Here is a 20,932-nt window from a genome sequence, read left to right as displayed (position 1 = left end):
CAGTATGGCCCTGTATACAAAGCCGGATTGTGACTGTCGGCCATTATAGGATGCAGTCATGTGACCTTATGTTGCCATGGTCCTGTATTAGCAGTGGATAGTGAGATACTGGTGACGTAGAGCAGGATTATTATACAGTACTTGAAATGCAAGGATAGCAAATAAAGCAAAGTGGCAACAAAAAGTAAATCCATGCTTGTCTACAACAGATTGTATATTAAGCTTTAGTCGATAGGGTCCTTTGGGCAGTGTTAGTGTCTAATCAGTCACCGCCATTATTACAGCCAATAATCAGTCACCGCCATTATTACAGCCAATAATCAGTCACCGCCATTATTAAGGAGCCGGGCAATGGTAAAAACAATGCAGATGTGAACAGAGCAAGCCTTGGCCGAACAATGACTTCTATAAACTGAGAGTGGATGCGAACAGGGGTTGCAATACTGGGACCCTATCTGGTCCTAATGCTATGAGTGAGAAACTAAGGACAAAGAATGGTGAAAGAAGTGATAAAGGACGCACTTTTGTTGGTACAATTGATGCCGCTCTCGGAGGAGCAGCTTTGAGTGTGTTTTTATAAGGGACCAGCGACTGTAATACAGACCAAAACATATGGACAACGCGTTTTGATGGAACTGCTTCCTTGGTGTGATCGTAAGTAGGGATGAGCGAATTTACAGTAATAACGTCTCCTGCCTTTTAACTCTGTGCCGCTCCTCACCAGGTGTCGGGAAAAGCTGGATCCCCAAACTTCTCCCAGTTATCCAGGACTGGATCCAGCTTTTCCAAGCACCCTGAGCGGCACTGAGCTAATAAGACTGCTGGGATAACAAAGCTATTTACCTCGTTAGTACTGTAAATAGAAATATGGCCACCTTACCCTTATCCAAAACTGGCTTTGGGCTGGGTTCATGCATTTCAGATCCTTATGGTGCGTTTACACAGGCAGATTTATCTGACAAGATTTTGGAATCAAAGCCAGGAACAGACCATAAACAGGGAACGGGTCATATAGGAAAGACAGATTTCTTCTCTTTTCAAATCCATTCCTGGCTTTGGCTTCCAAAATCTGTCAGATAAATGTGCCTGTGTAAACACACCATTATGCTGCGTTTACACAGACAGATTTATCTGACAGATTTTGGAAGCCAAAGCCAGGAATGGATTTGAAAAGAGGATAGATCCCAGTCTTTCCTTTATGACCCGTTCCCTGTTTATAGTCTGTTCCTGGTTTGGGCTTCAAAGATCTGTCAGATAAATCTGTCTGTGTAAACGCACCATAAGGATGTTCCATACATAACTATAGTTCCCAGCCCTGGGCCCGGTCTGTCCTGACATGAAGAAGGGCCCCCATGTACTTTGTTGAGGTGGTCAGAAAGCCGGGATACAGATGTGAATAGAGCACGGAAGGAAGTAAAGTGTTAACGTTTTATGGCGAGGCGTCTGGCGGTCAGGTAGCCTTTCATACCGCGGTGTTTTAGAGAAGTGTTTTGGACTCTTTATCAGACAAGGAATAATTTTCTGCTTGCACCTAATATAGGAATCTGCCTCTTCAATCTGACACTGATAGACAGAGAAAATGACTCCATGGAGCAGCACCGTGTCATCCCGCGATCGGCTGCCGCTCACGTTACTCTTTATTGATGCTAGTCCTTATGTACGTGGTAGAACCGTCTGTATAGCCGGCCATAGTTTAACAAAAATATATGTTTACAAAAAAAAAGCATGTACAGCACCAAAAAAAAAAATGTGAAAGATTGTGTCGGGTTCATTATATATATTCCCCTCCCCCGTTTTGGGTTATTTTCTTTAGCAGCAGAACTCATAATTCAGCTCTGTGTTAATCATTGGAGACTGTCAACAAGTTTGTCAGCTGATACACTGCCACAGCAGAGCTCCTATAGTTCATAATGGCACATTCCCAGTATTTAACGCTATGAGGGTAGGTTCACACCCGAGAATTTCCAACGGATTCCGTAGCTCGTACCAGTTTACGGCCACTCGCCTTTCTGCCGCCTCCATAGACACCATTCTATGAGCGCCCCGATTCCGCTATCCGCCCATGCATAGACTGGTGTCTATGGCACGGGCGGAGAGGCGCCCAGCTGTGAACAGGTAAAGCCAGAAAAATTGTGAAAAACTTCACCAGCTGTTGGCCATTTAACCGATGACAGTTTCCTCGTTGTACACATCCATGTGGATTTCGTGCATATGGAAGCATGCATGTGTTTTTAAGGCACGGGGGGCAGTAAACTTCTGCCAGATGCCCCCGGCGGCAGCTTACCCCAAGAGGACAAAGTGATTGGGTGTTGGAATTTGTCCGATGATAGTTGGTAGGACCTCATTAAAGGGGGTTATCTAGCTCTACAAAAACATGGCCACTTTATTTCAGAGACCGCACCGCTCTTGTCTCCAGTTCGGGTGTGGTTTGCAATTAAGCTCCATTCACTTCAATGAAACGGAGTTACAAAACCTGCACCCAAACTGGAGGCAAGAGTGGTGCTGTCTATGGAAGAAAGTAGCCATGTTTTTGAAGTGCTGGATAACCTCTTTAACATAAGGTAGCCAACTGGTCCCACCAAATATGGCGGATGCGTTATCAGTGTGCGATTTCCTTATGTGTATGGGGGCCTTTAGTTAAAGATACAGTGAATTTTTAAGTTTTTATGGCTGTGGTTATGTATTGAAGTCACACAACTTTATTCCATGTATGTGACATCCTGTACCCAGGGACTGGGCCCTCTGCTTAATGTTATGGGCTCACTCCTGGGTCTCCATGAGTGTTGGTCCCCAGTTTCACTCCTCCTTTATAGATTGGGAGTTCTTATCCTCCCCTCTTGTGGGGCATCAGTACTGTATCCTCACAATGCTTGCAGAGTGTCAGGATTCTCAGCCATTGCCCTCACTCTTCTGCTGTTCTGTGGCACTGCCAGCAGACAGAGACCCGGCCCGGAAGCCGGGCAACCAACAGAATGGAAAAAAATAGAGGACAAACAAGTAGAGCAACAGTGGCTGCATAGGACCACAGGTACATGATGGCTAGACGCAAGCAATGAGGCGGGGTTTTTTTGCACAATGCAATTTAAAGGGGCTTGGCTTGGTAAAACATTCTTCGGGAAAAAAAAACAAGAAAAAAAAAACCTGTCCTCTGCTCACTTTGGGTGCGGGTTTTGCAGTTTAGTTCTATTGAAGTGAATGGAGCTGGATTGCAATACTGCACAGAACCTGAGGACAGGGGTGGCGTGGTTTTTTTCAAGAAAGTGTGTGAATGTTCATATTTTTTTTTTAATACTAGCCTTCTGGACTAAAGTGGTCCCTGGGCTGTTACCCAAACACGCGCACATCCTGCCCCGGTGTCCTCCGCCATATTGTTACCACTCTGCGTCTATGGACAGTTTTACTCGAATGCAGTAAAATCTCTGCATGGCGCTCATCACTGAGGGCTTTATTGTACTTTCTGAGCTCTGCATCACACACTACATACCAATGGATTAATCCGAGAGTTGACTTCCTTTGGATTATTGTGTATAACCCCTCTGCACCTCACATCTGCACTATGTTTTTATTGGCCTATTGTGTGCCTTCCCGCTAATGCATTCCTTTTACATTAGCAATCGATAGTGGAGCGAGGGATAGTCAGTAATAGCAAGTAGGGGGGAGAGCGCTGTATGTAGCGAGCAGGAGGGAGGATAGGACAAGCAGCCAGCCTGGTTACTTATATAGGAGACCACCCGGCAATGGCCAAGGGGCGACTTTCTGCTGTTTTTTGCTTTTTATCCTTTTATGCTTCTATATGCTGGGATTCGTGCACTTAAGCTTTTTTTAGTTTTTTTTTCCCCCTTTTCGGTTAATGTGAGATACTTTACCTGTAAATTGTGTAATTATCGTCGGCGTCCAATGTTCCTTCATGTCGTGTTTTATTAGATATGTAATAGCTTGTGCGGAATGATACGCTAGACACAGTCACAATTACATAATTACCAAATAAAGCGAGATTATGACAGAAGCAATGCCAAGGGCAGAGTCGGGGAAAGCTGCCGTAATATACAGCCTCGGCTTTGTTCCACTCTCCGAGTGTGTAAAAAAGATTACTAGTCTATGACTTTCTGCACTGAAATTGACATATGGTGCAGATTGTAAAGTCCTCGGCGTGTCAGTGTCTGCTGCTGATTTTCACTGTGGCGCTATATATATATATATATATATATATATATATATATATATATATATATATTATATATATTATAATATTATTATAGTGAAAAACCCTGAAAAATTCTTGTCGTATGTGCAGACTAATAGGATAAATGTTGTCTGGGCGCTTGTTTGGTCCCAGTCTTCTATACACATGTACGCGCTCAGCATGTGTCAGGGGAGAATCAGAAGGCCACCATACACATTAGGTGGTCTTGTTGAAACTGACTGACACATCTTAAGAGTATGACTAGCCTTAGGTGGCCATACAGACTGGATCATATCTACCACTAGGCACCTTGGAGCCAGTGCCTAAAGTGACAATGCAGGAACAGCGTCAAAATGCTAAATCCTATTGATGTAGCTGGTGCCACCAAGCTGTGGCCTAGAGAAAGAAATCCATCTTCCTCCATTCCATTGATTCTAATAGATGAGAGAACATGCCGAAAGTTCAAATATACCCGAACAATCAGCCTGGAGAAGGAGGATGCAGTCCGATGACTGGTTTCAAAGCATAGATCCTGCCTGTGGCCTATGGGTGTATCCATGTTTTCCAGGCAGCAGGATTTAAATACCAAATATTCGGGTTCCTGCGAATCCAAACTTTAAACAAATTCGCTTATCTCTAGTTGTTCCACGTCTTGAGTTAGAACCTATGCAAAATGAATGCATTGGAATCGCCCTAATGGGGTGTATACAGTCCAAGGCCAGCACCAGCTGTAAGACCCTGCCTACATTTACGGGGGGGGGGGGGGGGGGGAAGAATGGGGGTGGATACTAATTTTCCTTTTTTCTATCTATTATAAAATAATCCTGACTTCTTGCGGTTTTCATTCCGACTACTAAGCTCAAAACTAAGCTGAGATTTCCTGTTCTGTCTGTGATGATAACGAGGAGGCTGCTGGAAAGTATTGTGTCCAGCATTCTGAAACGTGACACCAATAGATAGAGAATATAATAGCAGCTCAGCCTTCCCCTCCCTATGGAATAAGGTCACAGAGCATGCTCACAAATGTGTCCCACACAAACAAAAGGGTCTAGACATGTTTATTGTATTTACGTCCATTAGGATTGCTGTAAAGCAAGTCGCCAGCTCAGGCAAAATGGCCGCCTCCATGCGTGTATATGGGCACATCAGGAGGCATAGCTGTCGGCCAAACAGAGTGTGAGTGTATTTGGGGAAGTCTGGATAGGGATATTAAAGGTGTATAATATGTATAGTGATAACATTCTTACTAACACAGAGAGCAAAGGATAATACAATAAACTTTAAAGGGGTATTCTGTGTACAAAAAGTGGACCGTCTTAAAGTGAAACCGTACTCCCATGCCCTGTTTCCTTGCCGCTGTTGGCTCCTGATCCCCTCAGCTTGCACCGCTGCCACATATTGTAAATGCAGGAAATGCCAATCACAGTCTACAGCTATGACCTGATATATAGATCCGCAAACGGACATGGCGATGGTTATACATGGAGACTTGTGTTGTGTAATTTATATATAATTTGTGCGTTAGTGTTATAGTATAGTATTATATAATGCTGTATTCTTTTACTGATGCTTGTATGACCCCAAATCTGACCCCCTTTAATTTTCCCTTTTGCAGGAAACACGCCCTGAACTGCCACAGGATGAAGCCCGCCCTCTTCAATGTGCTTTGTGAAATCAAAGAAAAGACAGGTAAGCCGCCGCCACCGTGCTCTGTGTGTAGCGGAGTCCATGGACTGGGTTTCTAGATTGGTTTGAAGATATTCGACTAAAGCCTGTACGATGACTTGGATGTGATAGGAGACACTGCAGTCTTCATTGTTGTGGTCACAGTATGCCTCAATATGTGTGTAGCATAGACCAGGAGTTTACATTGTCTGATCACAATGCAGTGCTGCAGCTCTGCCTCATCAGATCAGCTCCGAGGAGCCAGCACAAGCCCACCATAATTCTGACAAATGGTGTAAGGAAAGGATATGAATCAATAGCTAAGATTCACTTGGTTGTATTATATTTCTGCTTTAATGTTGCATATTTTGCCCAAAGTGGATGTACTACCAAGGTTGTTTTTGGGTTTTCCATGATGGAGCTCAATCTCATTTCTGTTCTCTAAAGCCATAGAGAACCGAAAATTATATCAGCATCCTCCACATTTTGCCCATCTCTTCAGCAACTCGCCATTACTTCCCTCAATGCGGATTTGCCGTGGAGTGTCCGCAGTGAGTTCTCAGTGTCTTGCTCGTTGACTTGTATTCATGTATTGTGCTTCGTGTATGGATGACCTATTTGCTTTAGTGCCCAGGACCGGATATCTCTCCTACTGCATCCATTAAAGGGGTTAGCCAGGATTTAAAAAATAAAACAAAACACAGCTATTACTTTGCAAAAACGGTGCCACCCCTGTCCTCGGGTTGTCTGTGATATTACAACTCTGCTCCATTCACTTCAATGCAACTGAGCTGGAATTACTCACCCAACCTGAGGACAGGAGTTGTGCTGTTTCAGTTAGAAAGCGGCCATGTTTTTCTACATCTGGATAACCCCTTTAAGAAAACCTTGCCCTGTGTAAGAGTAATGTCTGTGGAGCTGTAACCTGGTGGTCCGGAGGCTCGGGAAGGGTTGGGGGATTGTGGCATTCCTCCTCTTCTCTCCTGTCGGGACTCGCCTCACCTTGTACATTCCTGGGCCTAGTTGTTCCCTCCTGGATTATCTGATTATCTTCGCTGCTTCTTCTCCATCAGTGTTTCGGTTTACATCTTGTTGTGTAGCTGCCTGTACGTATCAGTCGTGTATAGCGCTCTTGTTATATTGTGTGCTGATGGTTTGTACGCTATTTTTCACCACGTCAGCTGTTTGTAGACCACTCTCGGCTGGCGCAGTAGCTCAGCGCCTCCGCTCCCCCCGCTTATTCGTCCTCGCTGAAGGCCGATGCTTAACGTATTTGGAAAGGTTACATATGACAGGACTCACCGTCTGTAGGTTATAGGCCTGGACGACTCGCTGTGTGTTCCTTCTCTGTTTAACCCCCAGCCAGGAGGTCACATTGTGCCTTAAATGTCGAGTCCCCCCCCCCCCCCCCCCCCCCCTCACTTAATCCTTGTCACAACCTTTAAGTACACATTTCCTGGCTTCTTATTATGTTAACCCAGTCAGTGTCAGCGGGTCACCGTAATCTAACGCCAATGAGCTGCCCTCAGTAAGTGAGCCTTCTCCTCCAGTGATGATGATGGTTCTGTCCGATGGACGTGTTACTGGTCTAAACGTTGATCCGACCTCCTTGGCCTGGTGGATGATGGCTATACCAGCTGACCCTATGTGTGACAATTGACCATAATGTTCCATTGTTATCGAATAGAATGATCCTCTAAATAGTATGAGTGACATGAAGTCAGTGTTTGAGACCTCCCTGGTGCCCTCTGAGACCACTTATTACTAGCATCTAGATGCTACATTAGTGTTCTGCGTTCCATTCACTTCAGTTGTAACCCGTTAGGGCCGCAGTATGTAGTGTTTTTTTTTTTTTTATGTTTTATGCACACGGCAGTGTTACCCCCTTTATTTTTTTGTTTTCTCTGTCATCTAAGTAACCAGATTACACTACTTTTGTAAATCCATTAAAATACAAATGAACATCTAAGGAAACGAGCGTACAAAACTGACGCGTTTCTGGTCAGTGGGCCTGCCGGCTTCTCACTTGTGCTCTTGTTACCGGGGATGTTCGTTTGTTAGTTAAATAAAGAATTTTAAAGGGGAACTATTAGCAGCTTAGACATCTAACCTGCTGATATGTCCCTATTGCCCTATAAGGAAGATACGTCTCTTATAGTCTGTTATATGTCTGTTACCTCCATCCTCGGCGCCGTTTTTGTTTTGTTTAGTCATTTGCTCCACAATCTGTTGAGACTGTTAGGAGCACTGCCCGCCCCCTTAGCGCTGATATGCCCTTGCCACCCCGTGCTGGCCAGGTCGGCGCTATGGGGGCAGGCAGTGCTCCCTAACGGTCTAACCGGACAGCGAAGCAAACTGCCAACTGCCCCGGAACAGCACCGAGAAGACATACTTTCCTTCTTGGCGTTAGATTCTTCTGCTGATAGTTGCCCTTTAAGGTGGATGTCATAATTTTTTTTTTTTTTTATTATTGATTTTACGGATGGAGTAACACATTAGGTCGTGCGCTATACCAGGTGAGCTGGCCACAGCAGTTTTGGTTTTTGATATATGCATGCGCACATAATTGTGGCTCTTCTTTTTGCGTGCACACAGTCATTTTAAGAGTATGAGATGGTTTTTTTTTTTTTTTTTTTTGCGTTTTTTATTTTGCAAGTATATTATGGTTTTATTTTATTGCATGCAGTGTCTTGTTAGTGTTTTTTTTTATTTTTTAAACTGTACTATGGCTGCCATACATATAATGTGCCTCATGTCTGGTATACTGGCTGAATCTCTCTGTATATACAGAGGTATTCTCTCCTAGAAGAATACATCCATGCATGCAAAGACCAATGCAGGGAACCCCCCCATTCATGTTGGCAGCCTGTTACTTTATCGTTCTCACCCCATTGTTTATCCGGCCTTCTCTACTCCCCTCTCCTTATTTTCCTAGCGCCTTGTGTAGGTTTTTCCTCCCACACCAGCCGTATCCTATAATGCCGATCCCTCTGTATCTCCCCATCCATCCTCTCCCCCTGCGATCACTAATAGTACGGCCATCAGACCATTCACGTCAGGCATGAATTAGTGTGTGACAGGCAGCTTGCAGGAAATGTTACCTGTTCCTCCGCATTCCAGGCTCCTCTCGGATTCGCCTCCAGTGCGGTTAACCCCTTCAGTGTCAGAACATCAAGCGCTAATGACTAGTGCCGGCGTAATATGCCGAAATGCGAACCTTAATATAAATGTAAATCTCAGCTGCACGACACAGTAATATGGTGAATGTGCTGAAGACGACTGAATCTCACACACACACACACCACACACACACACCACACACCACACACACACCACACACACACACACACACACACACCACACACACACACACACACACACACACACACACACACACACACACACACACACACCTTACATTCAGAATGTGTAGCGTCTGTTCCGCTCAGATCTGAAGATCTTGTATCTAACGCCGGATTGCTGGGGTGTATGTACATCTATACAGCGGGGGGCTTCCCTTTGTGCGGCGAGGGCGACTGTAAAGTATAGGATTCTTGTAGTCAGACACAGCAATGGCAGATTGGAGCACCGTTGTATGTTGTTGTTGCTGTTTGCGCTTTTCATACCTGTAGTTTATGCCGCCACCTGGTTGGATGTGTTAGGCCTCGTTGCAGATAAATAGACAATGGGTGCAGTATGTCGGAGGGGTTTCTGGGGCAAAACCTCATTGCAGCATGGCATATAAAGGTACAATGGGATCCTCGGGGAAAAAAAAACTCTATCTGCACCTGCCATTGTTTGGATGGGGGATATATATATATATATATATATATATATATATATATAACGTGTGTGTATATATGTTGTGGTGTTATGAGTTTATTTTGGTATTAAGGGGGAAAGTATCAGCAGGTTGCACAAATCTAACCTGCTGATATGTCCCTATTGCACATGAGACGCCGAGGAGGAAGGCAAGTCTCTTACCTCCATCCTCGGCGCCATTCTGGTGCAGTTAGTAGCTTGCTCCATGGTCCAGTGAGACTGTTAGGAGCGCCCCTATAGCGCCGATCCAGCCCACTCTAATCATTATCATTAGACGCGGATCGGCATTATGGTGGCGAGCAGTGCTCCTAACAGTCTCACTGTACCATGGAAAAAGCTACTAACTGCACCAGAATGGCGCTGAGGAGGAAGGTAAGAGACATAACTTCATCCTCGGCATCTCCTGTGCAATAGGGACATAACAGCAGGTTAGATACGTGTAACTTGCTGATAGTTTCCCTTTAACAACTCCAAGAAAAAAAAATTAAGTAAAAACTGCTTTTTTATGATGTGCAGAAAAACAGTAAGATCTCTTCAGCGACGTTTCAGCCACTTTCTGGCTCTTAGTGAACCAAACTAACAACCGCCGCTGCCGACCGCCATGTTTGTTTGGGTTTGCTAACGTGCCCGCTACGCTGTGTTCTTCTAATGGATTTGATTAGAATGTTCAATAAAAGCCAAGTGTTCTACAGCATTCTGGTGCCATGAAACATTGTTGGAGTTGGACTCCGAATAGGGGAGGTATAGGCACGACTGGGGTATGGGTGGTAAAGGGAAGGCCTGGGATATATGGGCGGTATACGAGAGGTATAGGCATTGCTGTGGTATATGGGGTATATGGGATGTATGGGAATGGCTGGGGTATATGGGATGTATGGGAATGGCTGGGTTATTTATGGGCAGTATAGGCATGATTGGGGTATATGGGCGGTATAGGCATGGCATGTGGCCACCGAGCTGTATATATTCTTCCCACATGAGTGGATATAGCCTCTGCGTGTCTTGTGAAGGGGCACAAGCTTTGTTTTCTCTTGTTTTCCATGTGCTTATGATGTATTGTGCCTTTTATAGGTATAGCCAAAGCTTCAAAACACCTGAAAACAGAGGGAACATTGTATAATAGCATCAATAATGCATCACAGAAGAGAACATAGAGGAGAACATGTGACATACAAGTGTTCTGTCACCACCGTCAGCGTACATACACCTCTTCTACCTTACTGCCCCATGACAAGTGATACACCCCTCCCCAACCCCACCTTCTGATGTTACAGACCCCCTTATAGTCAGAACATGAGGTATATGAGGTACCTTCCTACCATGTCATATTACTTATTCCCCCGACTATTCATAACCTCCCCACACTGTGAGTATATGTACAATTCTACAGTCTCTCTATACATACCTCCTCTATTTTCTTACTCTACACCCCCCCCCCACCTGACAATAAATACCCCCCTTATTTTTTGATGATTTGTACCCCCATTATCCAACTATACATACCCCTTTACCATCTCGCTATATACCCCCTTACTATCTGATGTTACATACCCCCCCATATCACTATACGCACTCCCCCCAGTCTGATGGTCAGACATATCGGGCAGTGGGAGAGCAGTAGAAGCTGCGGCGGCGTCGCGGCTCCAGACTCCCCTCCTCTCCTCAGTTCATGTAAAGTTCACTTGTGGTGGTTTAGGCTTTTCCCTGACTTCTTCACCTTCTGTCATCATAACTCAAGGGCAGACAGAACTTCATCCAAAGGAGGAGGAGGGGAAGGAGCCATGGCTGAGAGCGTTCACCCCGCACAGCAGTACAGGAGCTGTATCTACACCCGTATACATGTATACTATCAGGATAATATGAGACATATTCCATCATACATAACAGCCCGCAACCAATAGTATAGGAAATGCCGCCTGATTTTAAGGCTGTGTTCACATGCAGCCAAGGTATTGGTTTGCACAGAAAACTGCACCATGTGACCACAGCCTGAATGCTCTGTAACCCTGCTGACACATCACATGTGAATCTGAAGGTTTTTGGTCATTGAATGACATTTGCTATTTGAGTAGTTTTAGGATTATTCTAAGATGGCGCCCCCATATAGATAGACCTAAGCTCTGTAAACCCTATTCTTACATCAATCTGATGGAACCTGAATGTGAGTCATTAGGTTCTGGGCAAGTCCATCTCTTGGCGTTCGGACCTCACACAGACCTTAAGGTCACAGGGATTAACCAGGGTCAGAAAATTTACATCTACTTTCTTGCAAAGACAGCGCCACCCCTGTCCTCAGGTTGTGTGCGGGATTACGATTCAGCTCCATTGACTTTATTGGAACTGAGCTGCACCCTACTACCAAACTGAGCACCGGAGTGGTGCTTTTTCTGGAAGAAAGCGGCCATTTTTCCCCTCTAATGCTGTATAACCTTTTTAAGGTGCTCTTACATGTCACACCTGGCTTTGCCAAACCCCTTCAGCAGAAACAGAATACTATCCTGCACATATGAGGGTGGCCCGAGTGAAGGATCAGGCATCATTTTCAGTTTTGGTGCTTGATCCTTGAATTCTTAAGGGGCCCAAGCTGCCCCCAGGTGTCTGGCAGAGGCTTAGACTCTTGTGTTGTAGGGTCCACTAAAGGTATACGTCTCAGAGCTTCTCCGTGTATATTAATCAACGCGATCAGTTGCACACATTGGGGGAGATTTATCAAACGTGATGTAAAGTGAAACTGGCTCAGTTGCCCCTAGCAACCAATCAGATTCCACCTTTCATTCCTCACAGACTCTTTGGAAAATGAAAGGTGGAATCTGATTGGTTGCTAGGGGCAACTGAGAGTTTCACTTTACACCATGTTTGATAAATCTCCCCTAAAATGTATGTATGTATGTATGTATGTATAATATGTGTACGTACCCTTTTAGCATTGGCGCGCTCGCTCCTGGGATTTCCCGGCTCTTCTATCTTCCCTCTGACATAAACCATATCGCCGGACTTCCCTGCGTCCCCATAGCAGTCGTGGCTCTGCGGTAAAGCCACCCTAACCCTTCCCTGAACTTCTCTGTCAAGATTTTATGACCAAATTTTAATTTATAGAGCAGACGAATTCCAAGGCAGCAACAGAAGGGATGCAGAACCCCAACCTCCCAAACTTTCCTGCCCACTCCCCCGCATGGAGTCGGGCCTTAACTCTTTCTGGCATTGGCCTCTAGCAGACAGACAGGCGTTATGGCGGCGCTCGCCTGCCATAGTGGCGGATCCCCTGTTCACACACTGGCTGCAGTAAATGGGTCCGAGCAAAATGTGCGAAACAACAAGCGAGTTTTATCTGTAGCCCACTGTGCATAATTGATAAGTGGACGGGGCATATTTGGGCGCTGGGATTATAGCCCCTATTATATATGCAGCTGAACGAGCAATCGCTAGATTTTAGGTTAAAGTTTACTCATTTTTTACAGATAACACATATACCCCGTTTTCCTGAAAATAAGACCTTCCCTGAAAGTCCTAGTATACTTAGTAGAGGTTTTGCTGAATTGGTAAATATAAGGCCTCCCCTAAAGTATGACTTGGCAAAGTTTTTGTTTGGAAGCATGGCCGCCGAACAGTACATCCTGCAGCCGTGATTCTTTTTAGCCAGCCGCCGTTCTCCCCTACCTTCACTGTCCGTTGCAAAGCAGCCCTCCAGCTGTTGCACAACCAAAGGCTAGTGGGCTGAAGGTTTCCCATCCGTGTACTAGATTAAATGGATTGGGGGTCTGACATTGGGCATCTCCCTCTATAGATCAGAACAGGGACCCACTGAGGCCCGTCCTATCCATTTAGTACACGGGTGACCATTCAGTTCACTGGTGAATTTTCTTTCTTCTTTTTGTGTCCTTTTTTAGCCTCCATGAGTTTGTTGTTTTCTTGTTGCAGTACATGAACTTTTAAATACTTTTTTTTTTTATCCCATTTGATGTGAAAGCAGAGTTTTATTTTAGGTTTATCGACATGGAGTCTTGCCCTTCCGTCCTTGAGGAGATTGAATTGTTGGTCTTTTGGTTGACTGAACCATCATTCGTCTGTCAGGAATTCGGAGCCTTCCATCATCCATCTGACCCCGTCAGGAACCGAGCTGTTATTCATCCTCCCTTCCCACGTCGGCCTGCAAACTTGTCTCCACTCTTTCGTCTCTCTCATTGCTCCTCCCCCCCCCCCTTTTCTTTTACATTAGATCATAAAAACATATGTTAAAAAAAGGCACAACCCCCCCCCCCCTTTTTTTTTTTTCCTTGCTTCTGAATCTATTGCTTTATCCCGCCAGCATGCTCCACAATTGTGAGGCCTAAGCCCCTCATTTTAGCTCCTAGTCTGTGGTTAGGACTCGGTGGGAGTCATTGCCGCCGCTCACACACGATGTAATTCTGCAGATCAAGAGCAGAGGCTGATGTATAGAAGGCGCTCGGATAATGGGGCTTGTGAGAGAGGCAGCTCCCGATGCTGCATTGTTATGCTAATAGGCTCTCTGCAACACTCATTGTGAGGGCTGAGTGTTTTATTAACACCATAATATTGTTATTAATACATGCAGAGAGCGGCCATGGAGAGGCTCGGATCCCTCAGGCATCGGATCAGTATTCCAGCTGTGCGAGCCACGAAAGGAAACGGAACACAAAGGAGGACGCATCTCCCACTTCTAACGTTCCGAAACTTCAGCGCGCTAAATGGCTTGGTCCACTGGGCGACTCGTAGCACTAAACGCTTACCTCCGAGACCTTTCAGAATTACTCGCAGTATTCTAGAGAACAGCTCGTGATGAGCGGGAGTCTACAATGTATTGTCGATGGTGGTAGTTATACAGTGTTCTGTGTTTGCCGTCAATACTAGAAGTTGATTTCACCGATCGGTGGCGTCCTTAGAGGGGTTGTCCCATGTCTCCAAAGAGGTATGGGTGTCACTGACTTTTTTTCACTAGCGATAAGCACGGCTGCCCTGCAATCGTTCGGAAAACATGGATATAGCCATAGGGCATAGGTGATATCTATGTTTTCCAGGACTCCTAAGGTCTGCATCCAACTTCTTCAGCCTCCAGTATTCAAAAGCTCAACAATTCAACACTCCTCTCTACCATTTAGCCATAATACCTTGCATGTTCCCCACTTTCATTGGTTTGCTCCCAGTTGCCACATAGCTGCCTTTGTGGTTGCCAAAACTTTTAAAGCATTTGGTGCGTCAATGTGGTGCTGTTAGTGGAATCTAGACTTGTACTCAATTTGTCCGCTCAAGCGTGCCCTAACCTTGGTCTGTCTGCGCTTGCGCGTTCCCCAGCTCTGTCTTTTCTGCACATGCCTGTCCTGCAAAAACGTTGCTTTTGCTGGTGGACACATGCGCAGATAGACTGGACATGCACAGAGCTGGACAAATAAAACAAAAACAGCAGGGGGTGCCACTGATTATAACTTTTAACACATCTATGTGTTTCCATGTTGCTGTTGTTGCGATGGTGCTTGGTCTTAGCTGCTTGCCACTTCTTGGTGACGTCTTTACCTATAGGAAACAGCCACATAGTCAGTTTGTCACCGCTCTGGCCAGTGATTGGGTTTAAGACATCACCAGGAAGCGGTGAGCCACTGGGGGGCCCGGACAACTACCACTCTCCTTTTTTCCTTTACGTTTTTTGTCGCCCCCTTTATTTATTAAAAAAAAAAAAAAAAGTATATCCTATAGAGAAGAGCACAACTCGAGCATGTTCAGGTCTATCCGAACCAGAGTGTGCGGTATGTGATTAGCAGTGGCTGAAGAAGTTGGATGGAGTCTTGAAAAACATGGCTGAAGCCTCTAGCCTTAGGGCTACATCCAACGTCTTCAGCCATCGGTAAAGGATTTTTTTTTTATAATCTCAAAAGTAAGTGATGAGTTAACGTTGGGTGCACGGCATCGGTCACTCCGGTGATGCTCTGACTATAAAGAACACAAGCCCTAAACTGGTTGTGTATATATACGTAATGTTTCATGGTTTACGACTCTCTGCATGGAGCAACTTTTTTATGTAGACTCATAATATTTCATTGTAGCCTACCTCACGTCGCACTCTCTCCAGATGATACTGTCCTTGTTCTCCGATGCATTATCACTCGTTTGGAGTCTCCGTCCACCTAGATTTGGAAGCAACCTATATATCTTTAAAATGGGCCCGAGCGTTGACTCTGCTAAATCACACTTCTTCTTCTTTGTCTTAAGGTGTTGGCGACTTTTACAGATTTTACATTAAAAGGTTATGATCCATTTTGTAAGTCATAAGGCACCGGCATCTCCCGACACCTTCCAACTGGTTTTTTGGACTGTAAGATGTGGAACCGGCTGAAGCTTTGCCCCGGACTCCTAAACGTTCTTCGAGCTCTAAATCTTTTGTTCCCGTCCTCACTTGTTTAAAGTTTTGTTTTATTCCCTCTAACTTCTTATTGTTAAACATTCCAGGAATTCAGAAGGCAGAAGAGTCTGTCCTGGAATTATAAACCATCTGCTTCCAAGTTTCTGAAAGCATTTTTGGAAGAAACAGATGGGTGCGTGTGTATTGGTGTATGAGCGCGTGTAAATACCTAGCTAACTCGAGAGCCGCACAGTGTCGATCGGGGCCGGGAGCTTTTTTTTTTATACACATGGGGTGTTTGTTCTGGATTTGTGCTGAGTGTAAGAATTTTTTTAAAATATATTTTTAAAAAATTATCTGTTGTGACATATAAACATGTGGTCATGTCCCTGACTCGCTAAGTGCTGGATCCACAATCTGCTCTGTTGGTTTATCTTCACTTGTAAAAGAAGCGGTGGGATGGCCCCTGCTTTATAGATAGGATAAAGAAGGCATACATGTTACTGTGACTTTACTTTATTACATATATTAAACGTGAGGAGAGATGAAGTACACGTTGGCCGTAATCCCCAAGACTGTTGTAGTCAAAACAAGGGCGTGGATGAAAAAATATAAATTTTCCGGGTCTGGTATGATTTTTATGGGGTTAGAAAATACAATATGTTCATGTTTTTGTATGATATCATATCAGTGGGAACGGGAAGTCCTTAAGTACCCCCAACAGACCATTATTTAAAGGGGTCCTCACTTTTTTTTGGTTTGGGACTCCAACAATCCTGAGAAGTTGGCTGCCTCTCCTTCACAGATTTCACCTCGGAAACTCTGAGCCAGTCTCTTTGTAGAGAAATAGTAATGTGAGCTTTTTCTCAATATTAAGCTTGGCTCGACACACTGAAAATCACTGAGGTCCCCAATCTTGCTGAATTCGCACAGGGGTCCTCTTTTGATGGATGTGACGGTGATCTTTTCCTGGTCCCGCCTCCAAACACAGGACATGTCCACTCATCCGAATGGGGACCTACCTCAACCAATGATTAATTCGGCTTTTCCTCTGAGTTGAGATGGGACTAGAAAGTAAAGATCAGCACTGACCAAGGGCACAAAAAGTTCTGCAGTGCTGTGTAGCACATATGTGTAATAGCGGGAAGTAGTGTTTTGAGTAGAGTTGAATAACTGTTCAGGTTCAGCAACATTCTCCGAACCTGCAGCCTTTGACTTCCGGTGGCTGGAGAAGTTGGATGTCGCCCTAGTGAGCCCTGGACAACATGGGTACGACCATAAGCTTTATCCATGTTTTCCTGCCACCCCGTAGGGCGGTATCTAACTTCTGCAGGCGCTGGGAGTCCAGATTCGGAGAACGTTGCCGAACCTGAACAGTTTGGCAACTCCACTAAACACTAGTGGGGGCTATCTCCATCATTGTGATGGGTTAAATGCCAAACAAGAACCTGACCCCATGTTGGACAGCCAACACTCAAAGCTCCCAGTGTGAAGTATTCCGTGTGCACGTGCCGTCCGGTTTTCTCAGAGTAAATACGAGCTTCATGTAATCCCCTAAATAACTATAACTGTCTTCTAAGCATCTACTATAATGTGACATTAGAGCCTTTTATATGATTTTTCCAAGGCCCAACCCCCTCTTAAATGACTTTTTGTAATTGTATCTTATCCCTAAAGAAGGACTTGATAACTGCTTGTCATTTCATATGAGACGCAACCGGAATGTTTTCTTACAAAAGGGAAATGCCATCTTCTTTCAATAGTAAAGAATTCTCCGGCACTCACCAGTAGTCCTGGGAACTTGTTTATTATTGCCTTGGATTTGCCTGCGACGAGAACTACCCTCTAAGCGGAGTGCCGTCTCGCACCATTGTGTACTATCCACTCTTTTGATGTCTTGCCTTGAAAGTACAGTGCACAAAAAAGCCTAAACAGATCTGCTGATTTCCTCTTCCCCCTCCTCCTCCTTTTTCAGAGAACAGATGATCTGCCCCATTTAGGTTTACGGGAAAGTCTGAAGAAGTAACGTTTAGTTGCTAGTGTTCATACATTGGTCTCTTGTATGGTCACCATAACACAGGATCCTGAGGTCGTATTGTAACTTACCTGAGGATCTCCTGTGACTCTCTGGCTTGTAGCAGGGCTCCTCTCCGATGATTCTGCGGCCTGTTCCTGCTCTGGCGTGTTCAGGTACATTGTGACTCTATTGACAGTGGCGCGGTGCCAGTCCTTTCTGCAGATCCATTGTGAACCTTCTGGAGCAACGTTCTGGATGAAGTGCATTGGTAACAACCAAGTTGCTCATTTTGAGAAAGTAAAAAAAAAAAAAAAAGAAAAGTTAACACCAAATTGAGTCATCCAGCTCCATTGTTATCCGGGTTAACGTAGACATGGGTCCGACAAGGCTGAGTAACTCATTAAGAAAGTAATAACTTTTTATTTTTTTGCACATGTTCTATGGATGGAAAATGCACGTGGTAGTTCACACAGTGTATAGTTAGTTTTATGTACCTGACCCATCACATGGATTGTTTGTCCCGCATATACTTACCCATTTGGTCAGTTGTGCATATGTTCTGCATGGAGACAAAGCCACTGCCAGACACCCCTCCACCTAGGATTTAACTGCATTGAGCACTAACCAGCATCCGGCGGTGTTATCTTTGGCTGGTCTCCCTGACATCAGACACCTCTGGTGACAGCTTATCTCCCAGAGAACAGAAGGGTAAGGCTTTTGAAATGCAACATGCCCAGTCCTTTACCCATCATTTGTCAGGGGATTAAAGAAGAACACCGACCTCAGGACCCTTACCCCCAGCTAAGTGTATGTGTATGGAGGAAGTTAGTAGGAAATGTCGGCCAAGCAAAGGCACAGGCAGCTCTAGCTTATTTTTCATCGTCCCTTTAGTATTTTATGATTCTTTTCTGGTAAAATAGACAATGGTTTTGTGGCGTATTCCATAGAGCGGATGCCACAATGGCCGGTTTTCATCTCTGAAGATACAAGGATCACTTAAGCTTTCGGCACATGTGCCCACACACTGATCCCTGTTTACATTGTCCTTGGCTTTGTTTGCGGCTCTGGCTTCATTAGATTGTAAGCTGCGCTGAGCAAGCTATGACACGTGCCCTTGTGTTTTCTCAGTGTTGTGTTACAAGCTGGGAGAGGGGTGTAATGTTTAGTCAGTCTGCAGGGGGCCCCTCTCCATGGACCTAAAGGGAGTCCTCTCCTGGCCTGTTGAGCCGTCATCAGGGGTTTTAGGTTTTAAAACCGAGATGGGGGGAACTTTCGACCTTCCAGCTGCAATTCCCATCATCCTTTGGCTGTCCAGGCATGATGGAATTGTAGTTTTGTAACATTTGGAAGGCCATCCCTGCACCTAAAGGACGGATTCTTGATGAGTTCTGTAGACTTTATTCGATTGATCCAACATTCTAACTACTGATCTGATGACCACGGCTTTATTCCGTCACTATAACTATTATATGATCAGTAGATTGATCACTTCTCGGCTTCTTTAAATTGATTGGATAAAGTTAGTGTCATGGTGCGTTTACACGGAATGATTATAGTTCGAGCGATTTGAGCGATAATCACCTCGTGTAAACACAGTGAACGATCAAGTGACGAGCGAGAAATCTTTCATTTTGATCCTTCAACATGTTCTCAAATCGTCGTTGGTCGTTTGCTAAAAATTCGCAGATCGATTCATGTAAACACTCTTTCAAAGACTCACCCTATGTGCGAGATACACTTAAATGATCTTAAAAATGATCTCAATAACGATTTTTCTAACAATTTATTCGTCTAAATGCTGATAGTTATAAAAACCGAATTGTTGCTTCAAAATTGTTAAACGATCAATTGGGCGAATTATTGATTTGTGTAAACAATCAGACTGATCGATTAAACAATCAATCCCCTGAGCCTGGGGCTGTATTCCCACATATACATTTTTGACGTAATATTCTAAAAATTATCAGACCTTTTTTTTTTTTTTTAAAGCCCCATTTTCAGCCACAAACTATGAAAAAAAAACAGGGACAGGGTAGTGTCACTTAAATATTGTGTTTACAGCACTGACCGTTGTCCAGCTGTTTTTGTTTGTTTTTTTTGCCTGCACAATTCCTTTAAGGCAAAACTTTCATTTTGTTGTTTTTTTTTTTTTGTTTGTTTAGGATTTCCCCTTTAAAAAAAAAAAACAATCTGCAGTCTTAAGTTTAGCAAGCTTATTTAGCGACTGTCAGAATGCTTGACTAGAGATGAACGCAGCTCTGATTGTTGAGTCCGATCATTTAGCACTTGAAATTCCAGTGGCTGAAGAAGAGATAAGCGCAACTTTGGCATGCTCGAGTCTGATCGTTCAGCATTCGATTACCGGTAGCTGAAGATGGACACAGCCCTAGGGGGAGTCCTGGGAACCATGTATACTGCCATAGGCCATAGGCTGTATCCATGTTTTCCATGGGCTGCATCCATCTTGAGCCACCGGTATCAACTGCTGACGATCGCGCTCATCTCTAGGCTTGACCATTTCACCGATCACGGGATCTTTCGATCATTCATCGAGTACACATGTCTTACTGCATGGGGAGGTGTGTAGCCTGCGGACATTTATTTATTTTATTTTTGACTGGTTAAAACCAAGCAATAAGCCAGCGATCAAGTGTTTGCTCGTTTGGCTGATCAATGTCTCTACGACACAAGGCCGTATCACCCTGTTCAGCCGATAATCGTCCCATGGGCCCTACCGAACAACACTACCCTACCAGTCACTCTGTAAAAAATTTTTTCAAAATTGTAACTGTTTTTGCATCTATTTAGGAAAACCTGGTACCGCAGTGTGTGAGCTCAGTTTCCTTCGCTTAAATCCAGTGGCCAATCAGTTGATCACTGGTATGATCTCTCA

General features: G+C 44.6%; 1 protein-coding gene across 10 annotated transcripts in view; it reads left to right on the top strand.

Annotated features, from left to right (window-relative positions):
- PBX1 (PBX homeobox 1) overlaps positions 1 to 20,932 on the top strand; it is a 125,350-nt gene that overhangs the window by 25,111 nt on the left and 79,307 nt on the right. For 9 of the 10 annotated variants that reach the window (XM_069967581.1, XM_069967577.1, XM_069967575.1 and 6 more), the window contains one exon: positions 5,799 to 5,872. In XM_069967581.1, the coding sequence (XP_069823682.1) occupies positions 5,824 to 5,872 (49 nt within the window). In that variant the 5' untranslated portion in view covers positions 5,799 to 5,823. Of the gene's footprint in view, positions 1 to 1,555; positions 1,658 to 5,798; positions 5,873 to 20,932 lie in introns of those variants that run through there. The other variant, XM_069967579.1, reaches the window with a different exon arrangement.

This window comes from Dendropsophus ebraccatus, chromosome 4 (assembly GCF_027789765.1).
Source record: "Dendropsophus ebraccatus isolate aDenEbr1 chromosome 4, aDenEbr1.pat, whole genome shotgun sequence".
NCBI lineage: Eukaryota > Metazoa > Chordata > Amphibia > Anura > Hylidae > Dendropsophus > Dendropsophus ebraccatus.
This window is presented reverse-complemented; position numbering and strand designations above follow the sequence as displayed.